The 16,541-nt window shown below is 34.9% G+C and overlaps 1 protein-coding gene across 1 annotated transcript; it reads left to right on the forward strand.

The window, feature by feature from the left end:
• Positions 1–5,569: 5,569 nt before the first annotated feature.
• On the forward strand, positions 5,570–11,687 carry LOC133338371 (zinc finger protein 892-like). The gene is made up of 4 exons (XM_061546545.1): positions 5,570–5,698; positions 5,784–7,465; positions 10,874–11,264; positions 11,325–11,687. The coding sequence occupies exons 1-4, from the start codon at positions 5,573–5,575 to the stop codon at positions 11,685–11,687; spliced, it is 2,562 nt and encodes an 853-aa protein (XP_061402529.1). The 5' UTR covers positions 5,570–5,572.
• Positions 11,688–16,541: the final 4,854 nt, after the last annotated feature.

Consider the following 16,541-nt stretch of genomic DNA (forward strand, 5'->3'; position numbering starts at 1 on the left):
AATAAACGAAAAAAAATCTAATTTGAAATCAAAACAAAAATATAACCACACGAAACACGTTAGATCAAGTTCAAAAATGAACGATTCCATGAAATGAACGTTGGGAACCAATTTTAAGTACGACGAATGGAGGGGCAGTAGGAGAAATAAAGAACGTGCAAAAGACAAAATAGTTGCTGGCTGATTTGTTTACGAATTTGTGTGAGGCATAAAGACTATAAACAAATGTATAGAAAGAGACATGACAAATGTGAAAATCAGCTGTCGATTTTGGGGGGTACGTAGTTCGACTTGATTTGTAGGCATGGTAATACTAGTGTCAATATGCATTTGACAAATTATGTTTTTAAAAATCACCCATCAGGAAAAATTGGGAACCTATTCAATTCGAAATTATTCTTTATTAATGTGCTCCCGTATTCAATTTACTCAATCTGCCTGCTGGGAAAGTTTGAGGAAGCAAATCTTTCTTCAAGGAATAGCTCGCTATTCCCAGCATTTTTATATGTGATGCACATATATATGGCAATGGCTCAATTATAGGAAATATGTGGAAGCGATAGAAATATAAATTTGATAGATTTTCATTCATGTTTTTCAATTTTTATTTTGAGGATTCGAAAATATTCCATTTTCAAAATAAAAATAATTTGATGATAATTTGTTTGTTTGTTTACATTTTTCTGTCAAATGAGTTGACACTAGTAGAACTTACAACAACAAATTTCCATCTGGTTGTTGTATCGTTTTTGTACAACAACACTTGCTGTTACCTTTTATTATTATACCATGATTTGTAGGATATAAAAATTAGGAGATTGCCTATGCTCATATATCATTTCCCAAATTGAACCATGAAAAACGACTGTACTCTTTACAGTGAGAAGTTCAAATTCGGTGCTCATGGACTTGACCTCAAGATTATTGTCCATTTTATCAGAATTAACAAAGCATAATTCCGATATAAATAATCAATTATATTACGGATGAGCCCTACAATATCATGAGCATAATGCACAGACTTTATTGCAAGCTTATCTAATTTCACACGGATTTCATATATCACCAGACGTTTCCATGGCGTAACTCCGTTGACTGTTCCCGATGGAAGTTCTCTCTGTGTGATGCGGCTGCTCTTGGTGTGGATGCCGTGGCACCTGTAGCTGTACAAGCGCACCGAACCGGCAATTTAATTGGTAAACGAGCATGTCAAGACTGATTGCAAATCATCCCACGATGGATAATGTATCGAGACCCCAGCAACGGACAGCGGCTCAAAGGTCGGAAATGCCCAAGAATTATCTGATGTGAAGTACTATAAACGTGCCCTTTCGTATCTTCGCAAATTCGAGGGACGAGACGCGAATTTGCTTTCGGAAAGGGAGGTTCAGCTCATTAAGGGCAAGATGAGATTCGTAAGGAAGTTCGAAAGAATTTACCCGCACGCTCTCCACCGTGAGCTCCAGATGGAGAGGATCTCTCTCCCGAATCTAACTGCTCGATCAAAAATCTCCAAGGAGTCCTCTGAATCGAGTAAAGTAGTGGAATCGGCGAAACCTACCTAAAGGTGCGAAGCCGACTTCTGATCCGAAGCCTAGCCCGAAGCCTTACCCAATTCAAAAGGAAAAGGCTACTGAAAACATTCCGACACAAACTGTCATCCATAAGGGTGATCAACGTGTGGAGGGCTCTGTCTCAAAGCCGGATACTACGCCTAGCGACAAAGATGAAGCGGTCGGTGCTAAAGCATTGAGTAAACCCACCAGTTGTCGGTATAGGAAAAAGGTAAGTCTGGCAAGGAACCATCGTCTCCTGGGAGAGCAAATCTGAACATTGTCTCCTCCACACATTCGTTCATCAGAAGGTCCATATCCTTTACCCAAGAAGACGATGACTTCGCGTCTGACTGACCCATCTACCTCATATGCGGCTGTCGCTGGGCAACAAAAACGCATCAACCTCCTCTGGAAAAGCTAACTCCAAGGTTCGTAGTCAGAGACAGAGGAAGCCATATGACAGACCGAACACGGTAGCTGCTGACGAAGACCTTCTAGTGGCAATCATTGACACATCTGATCTTTTCCCATAGAGTTTTAGCCGCACTGTCTCATTAAATTTACAGCAATTTGGGCATTCCGAGTTCTTGTAGGATGAAACAAATTTATGCAGTACATTTTCTACCTTTTTTTTAAAGCACAGCCAACATATCAAGGTTTCATCCATTTTGAGTACTTTTAGACTTTTAAAAGCATTTTCCCACCGAATGAGCTATATCTTTGACAAATATTTTCGAAATATGTCCAATTTTAACATAATCCCTCTATAAAAAGATACATGACCCATTTTCGGTACTCAGAAGTGGCTGTAATTTTCTATTCTAGGATTCCTGCTAAATAATAAAAAATATACATTCCAAGAAAGTTCTCAATATTGCTTGATTCGGTACTTTGAGGTTCCTAGTCCAGTTTTCCAACATAAGGGTCTGTAATTTGGTTTTTCAACGTCTTAAATCAACAACCTGCTAGCAGACAATATACAATGCGACACAGTCACCATATGATGATCATGGAGGGCCTGGAACCCAGTCATTGCCTGGACACATAATAATAAGCAACATTAAACGGCATATACATTAGAACTTTTTACCGGGTTAACCTACTTTATGAGGATTTATTTGACATATATGCAAAGGAATTGACAATTGAAACCCACTGGGTTAACGAAAACCCGTTAAATGTAAACGTACTGTTAATATGCTCCTTTTAAGGCTGAGACAATAAAGCTTGTTGTGTTTCCTCCTTAAAGGGCTAAGCAGACTGATCGCGTTGAGCCGTCCGTTGCGTTATGTTTTATCGAAAATACAACAACCACAAGGAAACGATAACACAAACGCTCAAAGTTGATGTGCGCTGCGATGCGAGCATTCTGTTTAGCCCTTTAAAAGTTATAAAATATTGTCTGACTATGCGGGGTTTTACATTTATCGGGATTGGTGTTGAGAGTTTCTCTATCATGGCACAATAAATTGGTAGTCCATTTAGCTCAACTGATGTCTCGATTAACTGTCAAAGTGCGTAATTTCTACTTGAATTCGATGTGTAGAGTTGCCAACCACGTGAAATATTATAATTAGAGTTGCGCTATTTTCAATTCTGTAACAAGCGTACTTTTTGTTCACAAAAGGTACGAATTGACATAAACGTACCAAAACAAAAAATAGATTTGTTTATTATTCGTGAATACATTTACTCTTAAATTACAACATATATTATTTATGCAAATAACTGGTATAGATATTGGCCAATCTTTCTTGATAATTATGATTTATTATCATTTGAAGCAGAATTTTAGGTACCTTTTCGTACTTTTTTGTTTTTGTTTTTAATGTTTTCCAACACGATTCATAATTTACCATTGAGAGAGAGAGAAAGAAACTCTCAACACCAATCCCGATAAATGTAAAACCCCGCTATCTTGTCAAAAATAATAAGAACGTTTAGGGGCTGCTTTATTTTGATGGAATGTTCACGCCTTTGAGTTAGGTTCCACTGACGATTCACAATAAATAGAATTTTTATTAAAAAACATGGATTGTCAACATATTCTAAATGCATTGTATGTCGTCATTTTGTTTAATATATTTTCTTAATAACTAATAGTTTCATTAACAATTACCGGTATTCATTCATGTTGCTGCCGCTACACGACGACAACTACATGGTTATTTTTGCAAAGCTAATAACGCCGTCACTTTCATTCACAGCCGACACAGTTTTTCAAGCGTCAGCGTGCATGACTGATATTTTATAAAAATGTTGTGTTTTGGAATGTGATTTTTTGGACAATTTTGCATTTTTAAATTCACGTTTTTTTATAACAAACCAAGTATTTATAAAACGGCATATACATTAGAACTTTTTACAGGGTTAACCTACTTAATGAGGATTTATTTAACCTATATGCAGAGGAATTGACAATTGAAACCCACTGGGTTAACGAAATCCTGTTAAATGTAAACGTACTATAAAGAAAATCCACTTTGAGATTTTCTCAATAATCAAAAGTCGGCTTTGAATTTTTGACTTTTCAATACAAAAAGTCGATTAGTCGAAAGTATAATGTCATGTTCTGACGGGCATTCGAACAACGTAGTTCGCTCTCAGAATTACGTACATGAATTAACCCGTTCATACAACACTATTTTTAATTCATGTCATCAGAGATTTTTATTTCAAACTTTTTGTTTCTTGTTTTACAGCAAAATTCTAACATATTTGCATGAATCACATATGGATCTTAATAGAAAAATTAATTCTCTTTCTTTGTTTTTATTAATTTCTCTTTCGAGATGAGCTACATGATCGGAGTTGCAATGAAAAGGAAAGCCAGAGAGATACTACATTCCCACCACTATGCGACGCGTTTCGCCGTTCATCAGGCAATGTGGCTTAGAAATTTCTTTACATGATAAGTTGTATTTATGTCGACTATTGTTGCGAAATTGCATCTACGAATTAAATTCAACCGTGTCAAGGTTCGGACATTTGGCATCACACCAGAAAATTCCTTTTTAGAGCAGATTCAAATTCATAACAAATTCTAATGAAAAAAATTATATATCATGGTTTAATGAAGGATTGGAATGGTACTGAAATGGTCTCGGGGGTACTACGGTAATTTTTTGGGTAAAAATGTACTGAAAAAAGTACTATTGTACTGAATTTTCCATCCCTGATTTGCAATGACATAGTCACCATAGATGATCATGGATGGCCTGAAACCGAGTTATTGCCTGGACACAATAATAAGCAACAATAAGAAGCTCACCTAAAATCCTCAGTTCTCCTTTTGTTGCCGCCGTTCACCGCCGATGAAAACATTTAATCAACTCTGACATTTAAACGTCAGTCGTTCCCTTGAAAAAAGGTCGTACAGAAAAGTAAATTTGTCAATAAATCTGTTCCGAGAATATGTCAGATACCCTTGGAACTGAAAAACGACGTAGACGAAACCAAATCAGTTTGAATTTACACAGAAAAAGGAAAATACATCTTAACAAAAACAGGGACGAAAAGCCGCACAACGCTTAAAAAGTTGCAAACCGATTTACAGAGCATCAAAAAGGTTGCAAATTGCGACTTTAGTCGCACAACGGTAACCCTGACTACATGGTTATTTTTGCAGAGCTAATAACGCCGTCACTCTCATTCACAGCCGACACAGTTTTCCAACTTGTATCGTCGGCGTGCTAATGTAGCGTCATAGCGTCAAAAAAAAATTTGTGGATCAGTGTGCGGAGAAAGAATAAAAAATTGGAAAAAGAAAATTGATTTTAATCTGTTATTTGTTTAAATAATCGTTTTTGTATTATATTCAACAAAATATACATATGCTATGTATAGAGACAATGTATCTGTTCGCGTTTAAACGTATAACATAAAATTTGTTATTTATTCGACTGACGAAAATCCGTATACATAGAATTTTAGAGTAGTGGTGGTGGTTGAATGAAAGAAAAATCTGTGTTTGCTTAAATCGAAGAAGAACACACAAACGAACGCCGCCGAACAACATGGTTAAGTGTATTCTGTGTCTGGAATACCCAACAATACCGGGCCCCAAATTCTTGGATATATTCTCCGAGGAGGGCACACGCCTGGGCATAAGTGCGATTATTAACAAACACTTTTGGATAAAGGTAAGTTTTCGTTCGCGAAAACGAACATATCGATTTTTCATCCATGAACATCAGCCTTGAATGCAATTATTTTGTGTGTATACAGACATATCGTAATAATGGCGACGAGAAGCAGCAAGTTTGCATGACATGTTGGGAAGTTGTGCGAGACTTTCACATACTGTACGAACGAGTCGAAGAGGCCCACAAGCATTTGGGCACCGTGAACACCATAGACATACTAGATGATCCGCTACCTCACCAAGATGTCGTTATGCTCAAATCTGAAGATACTCCCGTGCCTATGATGCTACAAGATCCCATAATGGGACATTCGTCGATGGGCAATAATTTATTTGATCCTGAAGTGAAGGTGGAGGTAAACGATTTGGATCTGCTGCCACAAATAGAGATTTTGGAAACTGAACATGATATGTCATCTATGGGTGGTGGGGCAGGAGGAGGAGGAGGCGGTGATGTCGATGATATTGATGACAATGAGGATGTTAAAGTTAGACGCACACGTACGGCAGCGGCGAGAGATCAAAGCCCCAAGACAACGACTGGGGCCAAACGCATTAAAAAAGAATCTTCTCCTGCCTTGGACAAGGAAGAGGACGACGACGATGCCGATGTTTTTGGTGATAATGCTCCTTTGACTTATCATGATTCCAGTGATGATGGAGATTCTGATAAACCGCTGTTGCCACCTTCTTTGGATGTTACCCTAGAGGAAGAGGAGGAGCACAATAAAGAAAAAGTTGAAGTTGCCCGTCCCCGAAGAGGTAGACCTCGCAAATCGGAAGCTGAAAAGGCTGCAGCCAAGGCAGCAGCATTAGCAGCGAAAAAGACCCCTGTCGCCCGCAAACGTAACTCCAAAAAATCTTTGGCGGCCACGATTAAAAATGAAGGTGACGAAAGTGAAGAACCTTCGTGTTCAACCTCCGCAGCAGCTTCAACGTCGGCGACCACACACATTAAAACCGAAGGAGAAGCCACAGAGGACCAACAGAATAAAGACAAACCAAGCTCCACTGATCCGAGTGGTTCTGCTGCGCCTTTCGAAATACCCGACTTTACAAATGACAGTGACGACAATGATGATGATCCCGAGTATGGGGACAATGATAACGATTTTGCAGCCAAAGATTCGGACGATTCCTCAAATTCCGACTCCGAAGATGAAAATGAATCGGATGCCTCCGATTGGGTGGCCGACAAGAGCAAATCGGAGAAATTCGCTGTGATTTTGAAAAAGGAACGCAACACGCCGAAAAAATACAAGAAACGTGAAAAAACTGCATCCGAACCAAAACGCATGTCGAAAGAAGATATTGCTGCCCGCCAAGCTCAACAAGCCGAATACGATAACATCATTACCAAGTTCTTTGAGAAGTTGCGTTGTCCCAAGTGTGAACTGCTGGTGCATACGTTCAGTGAAATGCGTGCTCATTTCCGACTCGATCACAACGATGATCACGGCTTCGTCGAGTGTTGTGGTCGCCGATTTGCTACACGTAAATTTCTGGCCGAGCACATTATGGTCCACTATAATCCTGAACACTTTAAGTGTAAAACATGTAATAAAATATGTCGTGATTCGACACAATTGGAGGCGCACGAACAGACACATTTACCCAATCCACCCGAATCGAAATACAAAAAGACCTTCCAGTGTGAGAAATGTTCGAAGACATTCTCATCGAAAGCATCATTTGAACATCATATGGTTGCTAAACATGTGCCACGTGAAGAATTTAAGTTCGAGTGTCCTGAATGTAAGAAAAAGTGAGTACCACGATTTTTTCTTATTCGTTTTTATTTTCTATCTCTTAGTCTTATTTCGCAAAAAAAGAAACAGTAACGAAAGTTGGAGTTGTTTGAGACAACGATGAAAAAAAGAAAACAAATGCTTCCCTACCTTAAGTGGCCTAGAATATTATGTGATATTAGTAATAAAAACAAAGAATATTTTTCTCTTGCTCTCTTTTTTTCTTGTTTCCTATTGGAAATTGGAAATTTTTTAAATGCTAAGAAAAAAACTAATATCCCATTATTTTTTTTTAAATCTAAACTTTAATTTGTTTTTGATATTAGGTAAAATCTAAAAAAATGTAATATAGATATAGATGATTTCATTTTTGCCTAGATCCTTTTTAAATCCTCAATAAGATTGATGTAATTCAATGTAAATATCCCAATTTGTATAGGGAAGTTGAGCTTGACGTTTCCCCCATTATTTTGTTAGCTTTAAATTAAACGTTTTTCTATAACACTTAAAATTCGTAAATGTTGTATATAGGATTTAAAGGCTTACAGAATTGTTATATGTTGTGATCCATAAACACAACGAAATTTGTAAAAAAAATGGACTTCCATGTGAGGGTCACATAATTAAAAACTATAACTATTTGTAGACAGCTTTTCTTAAACACAGATAATTGAGAGTTGTTGTAGCCCTACATTTTGAGTCATTGGTGATGAGGTGAGAGTCGTTGGTCTACTGAGACTCGGCTACGGATCCGATTAATAAAAAATGGATATCATTTAAAGGCTATGAAAATATCTTTACATTTTGAATGTTATCTCCAATCGTTTAGGAGATACATTCCAAAAATTGAGTTTTGGACTCGGATATTCCAATAAAATACTTAATATTTGAATTTAGATAAACGGGTTAGAAACCGGGTTATTTGATCCGAAAGTTCGGATATGGGTACCCGGTTCTACGGATACGATTAATACAAAATGGGTATCATTTTAAAGGCTGAAAATATCTAATAAAACAATATATTTTTTCGAGCTTGAGGTCTTTTTTATTTTTCACGATCAATATTTCGCAATTGTTTTAAATTGCATCTTCAGGATAATCTACAAACAATTTTGAAATTAATGACATTCATTACACAGAATGAAGTGACAAAATCGCTTACAAATAAACTAGTATCAAGTTTACTTAAAACTATGATAGACTTCACTATCGTCGTCGGATGTAAATATTGCACTGAGTTTATTTTAGTTTATTTGTAAGCGATTTTGTCACTTCATTCTGTGTAATTAATGTCATTAATTTCAAAATTGTTTGTAGATTATCCTGAAGATGCAATTTAAAACAATTGCGAAATATTGATCGTGAAAAATAAAAAAGACCTCAAGCTCGAAAAAATATATTGTTTTATTATATAAGAATCAAAAAGGTCGAACAAAACAACACAGAACAAAGCTGAAAATATCTTTTAATTTTGAATGTTGTCTCAAATAGATTAGGATATACATTTCAAGATATAGATTTTGGATCCCGAGTTTTTCTTTTTTTTTTTAACTTCCTAAAAGTCGAACATGGGTCCATTATAGTCCTTCGCCAATCTAAGGATTTTTTGATATTATAATTGGCCCATTCCAGGGGTGCAGGGAGTTAATAACCAAGTACCGGCGGCAATCGTTGGTGAGACCACAAGCCACGTGTCTTCGAGATCAAGCGATTGTGATACGATATGGATGCCTTGGCACCTGCTACAAGCGCATTATGTTTACCCGGCAATTCACACGGAAAACGAGCTAGTCAAGTCTGATGCGAATCAGTTTACGACTGACAGGGTTGTAGTTCGGGTACCCTTACTCTGCTATCCGCGATATTCTAGAGGAACAGAGCAGGGAACTCTTTGACCAAATAGACAGGCTTGTACCGCAAAGAGCAAAGTGTGGATACATTTCCGGAGGAACTGCTGCTAAATCTTGCCCTGACTGATGATGAGAGCTGGACACTACAGTGATTCTGGCCAAGTCTACACAATAGGATTGCTGAGGCATCAACGAAGGAATTGTAGACCCTGTTGACCGACCGAATTAAAAAAAAATCTGATCTGAGTCCGGACTATGGGGTTTCGCGTTTCGCGTTCCCTTCGATATAGGGAGGTCGCCCCCACGGTCGGTTGGGGCGGGTGTGAGTGGCGTGGGACCGAACGAGAAAAAAAAACTAGAGTTAGGCCGAATAAACGTACTTTTACCCCTATATATTTAGGGTATTTAAGGGTACTCCCCAATTCTATTGGCTTATGTGTATGTCCCCCCATTCACTATACCTCTGGTGGAGGGGTTCGGCCCGTCCGAACTTAACGCCTTTTTCACTTGTGTTATGTCCTATATACAGTTTCCTCAAGCAATCTCCTTGCTGACGGAATAACCTATAGGCGTTTGAATATTGATTGATTCCGCCCTCATCAGCTATTGACATATCGATTTGATTTCGTTATATACAGTTTTTCCCTTCAGATTCCATACACAATATATCACCTTCATATTGATTGTGTATTTTTATCTCTGTTTGATGATTTAGAACATTTAGAGGCTATCAAAATTTGTCAGTTGTTCATTAGCAGCAATTAATTATTTAACTTTAACTGGGAAATTATATGTTTTTATGGACCGATATGACTAGAATTCATGGGTTTCTTCAGACTGTCTCATCGTTTATCGTACATTATGGGGCGGCTTCAAATTGATAATTTATTTATTTTTTATATATATATATATATATATATATATATTGTATAATTTTGTTTTTGCCTTGGATTTGTAAGGACTTGAAATCTTTCCTAGAATAAATATTTACAGTTTTTGTTTAGATATATTTATTAATATATCCCTATATACGAAGAAAACAATTCTCGCTAAAAATTTAAAACACAAAAAAAAAAAAGGAAGGAAGGATGGAATTTTGGTTGTCATTCACAATACGCAAAAAATTGGTTATATTGCAATTTGAAATTATTAATTTATGTAATATGCATATGTATACAATTGAATCGAAATAACTCAGTTATAGGAAATTAAAAAAAAACGGTATAATTTCCTTTTGTACACATTAACTGGAAAACTGTGGATTTATATCATAAAAGTAGCCAATATTTATATCTTTACTGTGAAACGATCCTGTTCGAAAGATACGAATATTTTTACTACAACATAAACACCCGATAATCACGTGAATTATCATACCCCTCGTAATATTTTTTACGATTCAAGTCTGGTGAAATTGAAAACAAAACAAAAAAAAGAAAAGTGAATTAAAAAAAAAAAAAAAAAAAAAAAAAACCTTGTGTGGATACTACTCTCTCAATACAAAACTTTGTAAGTTACATTGCTATTTTGTAAAATTTCAATAAATCTCTATCTATCTATTTATCTCCATTACAGATGTCCAACAGATCGTAAACTTAAAGATCACATGAAATCAGTACATGATCCCCAACGATCGGTGATCTGTGATAAATGTGGTAAAACTCTTAAAAGTGGCTATAGCCTTAAGAAGCATCACGAATTAGAACATTCGGATAAACCAAAACCGATACCCATACCACAACAATGTGAAATTTGTGGTGCATGGCTAAGGCATGTGGCGGGTCTAAAACAGCACATGAAAAATATTCACGAATCGGTTGATGCCGAACATCGTTGTCACATTTGTAATAAGGTCTCGTCGACATCGAGGGCCTTGAAACGGCACATCTATCATAATCATGAATGTGCCAAGAAATTCCAGTGCACCATGTGTGAGAAGGCATTCAAAAGGGCTCAGGATTTGAGGGTAAGTGAAGTAGTTGTATTTTTAATTCATGTTTTTAATCTTTTTTATCTCTTTTTTTAGGAACACACTTCTGTACACACCGGCGAGGTATTATATACCTGTCCCAATTGTCCCATGACATTTTGCTCCAATGCCAATATGTATAAACATCGTCAACGTTTACATCGTACCGAATGGGAGGCGGATCGTAGTAAACCCATACCACCCAATATTATGAGACAGGCCAAACAAGGCAGTAAAATAATTAAGGCTCGCAAGGGTGACGATGTGGTGAACTTTGAATGTGATGAAGATAATAAATTATTGGTGCCATTGATGCAGCCAAAATCAAATGTCTCCGTCCCAACACCCGCCACAAGTCAACAGCCACCAACATTTCAAAATCCCTCGTTAAATATATCATATACAATGGCCATGCCTTAAAAGAATTCTTTTCACATTTGCAATATTCGAAATTTCAACTGAATTGCGGAATTGTTGATTGTATATATGTTTACATTATCTTTTCTTCAATTGTTGTTTTTAATATTTATATATTTACGATTATGGTATTTAGAGATTTTTGTCAAAACAACAAAAATCAATGGACTGTTTTTTACTATCTGCTTAAATTCTATTGCAATAAATTTTGAACATAATTTCTCCAAAAAAACACACACAAACATAGATTCTGTGTAAAGTTTTTGCCTCTGTCTGTCCACTTTACCTTTTTTCTGCAATTTTCTCCAAAAAATAAGTAATGATGCAAATTTGAAATTAAAAAATAAACTTAAGGTCACCTAAGGTATGGAGGAAACGTAAGCTAGGTAGTAGTTATTTTTTGTCTATATAAAATGTAGTTTGTAAGCTTAACATTGAATTACAACTCACACATCATAAATATGGCACATATTTATACATAACCGCAAAACAAATGCATAGTTGTTGTTTACATATATCATCATCATCCATATTTAAAAGAAGAGTAAACAAATCTCAATGCCATCAAAACGAAATATATTTAAATGGTTCCAGAGTGGTTTCAAATAAAAGGTAAGTACCAATTCCATATTTTTATATTTATTTGTATTATTAGTATTACTTTATATTTGAAATAATGGACAGTGTGCGCTAGGGGTGACTAGGGGAAATATTTAAACTGCCAAAATATATTTATATGTTATAAAACAACAACGAATTATATATCATGACGTTAGAACAATTTAATTGTTTTATATTGAGAAAACAAAATCGTGATGGATATCGCCAAAAATATTAAAGATATTTAAAAAAAGTATGATTATTTGATGAGAAGAAATATTAGCATTGTTAGAGATTTTATACAAAATCCTACAACCTAAATAATGATATATAAAAGGATACATACCAGTGTGTGTAAAATCCTGCTGAACTCGCGACCAATGGAAATATATATTTTTTTAATATTGGACCTATGTAAATTTCTTCGATAACACGAAAATCAAAGAAAGAAAAATATAGAAATTATGACATCAAAGAAAAAATATTTAAAAATATCATAATCAATATTACAAAGAGTCCATGGGATCCTGAGAAAGTGAAATTGTGATATTTCTTATATATCTTAATGGAAATGTTTTTTTTTTTTTTTAAACTGGGCCTATGTAAATGTTTTCGATGACATCAAAATCAGAGAAATATAGAAATTATGGCATCAAAGTAAATTTTGAAAAATATGGATAATCAATTTTATATTACAAAGAAGACACCAACATCAGAGAAATATAGAATTATGGCATATTTAAAATATAAATAATCAATTTTATATTACCAAGAAGAAGAGTCCATGGGGATACTGAAAAAGTGAAACCGTCATATGTCTACTATATCTTATTTTTTTTTTTTTTCAAATATATATCTTATATGCGCTTACGTTATTAACTGTAAAAATTTGTCTGGAAAACCCATATTTGTGTGGAAATTATATAAGACACATTCGAATTGCTTGCTACACACACCAATCGTATAATCTTCGCCCATAATCGTAAAGAAGTTCCTTTACTAAAACAACAAATTATATATTTTTATTAAAAAAAAAATAAAAAAATAATGATTATATTTATAATAGTGTGGTATAAGAAAATGATATTTGCATACAAAAAAAATTCTCCTAAAATTTTTATTTTATTTTTTTTTGGCCTTGGATTTGTAAGGTCTTAAAATCTTTCGTAGCATAAATAATTGGATTTACAGTTTTTGTTTAGATATATTTTTTAATATACGAAGAAAAAATTGCCCAAAAAAAGAAAGATGGAATTTTGGTTGTCATTCAGAATACGCAAGAAAAATTGGTTATATTGCAATTTGAAATCTTTAATTTATGAATTATGCATATGTATACAATTAAACGGAATATACATTAGAACTTTTTACCGGGTTAACCTACTTCATGAGGATTTATTTGACATATATGTAAAGGAATTGACCATTGAAACCCACTGGGTTAACGAAATCCGGTTAAATTTAAACGTACTATTATATCGAAATAACTCAGTTATAATAAATTATAAAACGGTATAATTTCCTTTTGTACACATTATCTGGAACACTGGATTTATTTCATATAGTAGCCAATATTTATATCTTTACTGTGAAACGAAAGATACGAATATTTTTTACTACAACATTAACACCCAATAATCACGCGATTTATCATCCCCTTCGTACCTTTCTTAAGTTTAAAGTCTGGTGAATGTAAAAAAAAAGAAAAGTGAATTAAAAAAAACTCTTGGTTAAAAAAAAAATACATAAATCGTTGTTATATGAATTGTATCCCAATGGTAGGATATATATGAGTTTATATTGATTGTGAAAATTAAAAAAAAAAAAAAAGAATTCTTGTTAAAAACCTCTGTTTAGTTTTCAAAAGACACATAGGATGAATTCCTCCGACATCCTCGCAGCAATTATACAAACGTAAAGGTAAGTTTCTAAGAAAATATATATAGTCCTATTATATCTAGCTCATTCAATTGAAAATTTTAAACTTTCGATAGTCCACAAAAGAAAATGTTTACCCCCACAAGATGGAGGAACAAACATAGTTTATTATCTAAAGAGATTTGTGAATGAAAAAAATGAAAATCAATGAATTATTAAATACAAATTTTTTTTGCGTACCACTGTGGATACGAAGCACAGTGATACGACCCGGCCAAAAATGATCAAAACCAGGTACCTCGGAGAACATTTTTTTTGATGAGAACTTATAGGAAACACTGCAACTAGAATAAATATAAAATTTTACATCGAAATGTCGAGTAGTTTTGTCTCTACAAAGGTTTAGAACTGATAATTGTTTGCAAACTGTTTTTTACCATATTTTTAAACATCTGTATTTAAAAATATCTGTATTTTCTGATGCTCGAATATTTGAATATTCACATTAACGGTTGCTATAAAAGTGTTTATTGTGGTTGCTGTAGATGTTCGGTGTTGTTTGTATATATGTAGAGATCAAATGTGTGTGAAACAAATTTTGAATTTAGTGGAGTAAAAAAAATTAGTTAGTTGCGGAGGCTTGCGGTTCTAAGAGTTATTTATTTTTTTTTGTGGATAATACTAAATCGTACAATTGAGAAGACCAAAAACAATAGGCTTCTTCATAGGCCAGAACCCATCCTACATGCAAAATATGGCAAAATAAATTACAATATGGCAACAAAAATCTTTTTTCAACCCCCATTTTCGAAAATTTGAATCGGCATCTTGCATTTTTTGCTTCTCGCTATTCATTCCGAATAAGGCGAGAATGTGAAAGCGAACATTTTTTTTCACAAGCGAAATATCTCCATAGCGTATATCCAGAATAAGGCTGAATATATTGGTCACATCGACATTAAATCCGACGACTTCTATGGCCCACCTCAAATCATCAACAAAATCAACTTCAATGGAGTGAAATTTTAACAACCCCTCAACTTTCAAAAAGTTAAAGATTCTTCGACTGATGCTGGTGTGGCTGCCTTGGCACCCTCAGTCTCGAACACTACAAGGTCAGATTTCAATCAACCCTCCCAAAAGTTGACGACCCACGATATCTCTTTGGACCATTCTTTTGCCTCACACCCCGTTACTCTCGACGACGTTAACGAAAGCTTGGAGAGACAGTCGGATCTTCTCCTCAACCTTTTAGAGCAAACCGGCTCCTTCCATCTTCGTCAGGATAGTATCCCTAATCAACCCTAGGACGACTCACCCTTGACTCTAGAACGACTCACCCTTGACATCATAGAAACTACTGTGATTAGCACTACGGTGACGAATACAGCAGCTTTCCTGGTGACACCTCCGAATCAAGGTGAGTCCTCTCAGTTAATGAGTAGGAGTAGAGGATCCTAACAGCTTTCCTGGTGACACCTACGAATCAAGGTGAGTCCTCTCAGTTAATGAGTTCGAGGTAGAGGATCCTAACTCCATCTCCATCAAGTAACGAGCGCGAAGCAGTTGCCTGCGTCAGCTTGGTCAACTTCTGCGGCAGTTTCCACTCCAGGAGCCAAATAGAGAAATGTAGAATAGTTCGACGAAGCCTTAAATTTATAAGGTAAATTAAATAATTGAAAAAAATGAAAAAATTCAGTTTTTTATTGACATAAAGAGGCTAAAGGATAATCAAAAAAAGTTCTTATTTTTGTCTTCATCAAATCTGTATGATTCTGTATACAGTGTGTTTGCTCTATATATTGAATTTTATTTGAGTTCAGTGAAGTGTTGAATTTATTTATTTACATCGAGTGAAAAATATATAGTTTAAATTAAAACAATTGATGACTACAAATTCGGAAAAAGAGTGAAAAGACATCATCCACCATGCTGCCAATAATGGAAATTCTTATGCTAAAAAGGTGGGTATTTTATGAATAGTATAATTTTTATTATTTATAGTTATTTCCATTGTCATTGGAATGATTTCAGTATCATTATTAAAACCATTATTAAGCTTCATATATTGAATAATTAAAAAATACAATTTGAAAATCAAAGGATTCTCATTTTGAATGTCGTAATATTCCATTTGAAATCAGTGACGAGAGGAGTGTTTCTGTGTAGTTTGAAGTCCATCCGGCAGATAGCGCAATATTTAGTTTTTTTTTTATGTTTTTGCACCGTAACTCAAGAACTACCGCACCGATTTAGAACAATTTTTTTTGTACATGTTCTATGGTGTGTGATGAGTGTTTCTGTGTAATTTGTCTGTTTCAAAAATCAGTATTTGATGAATTGAAGTATTAAGTGCACCTTTCGCTCTTCTTCTAAATA

The sequence above is a fragment of the Musca vetustissima genome, unplaced genomic scaffold, assembly GCF_032173495.1.
Source record: "Musca vetustissima isolate MV318-11 ecotype Yass unplaced genomic scaffold, APGP_CSIRO_Mvet_v1 utg10190, whole genome shotgun sequence".
Lineage (NCBI taxonomy): Eukaryota > Metazoa > Arthropoda > Insecta > Diptera > Muscidae > Musca > Musca vetustissima.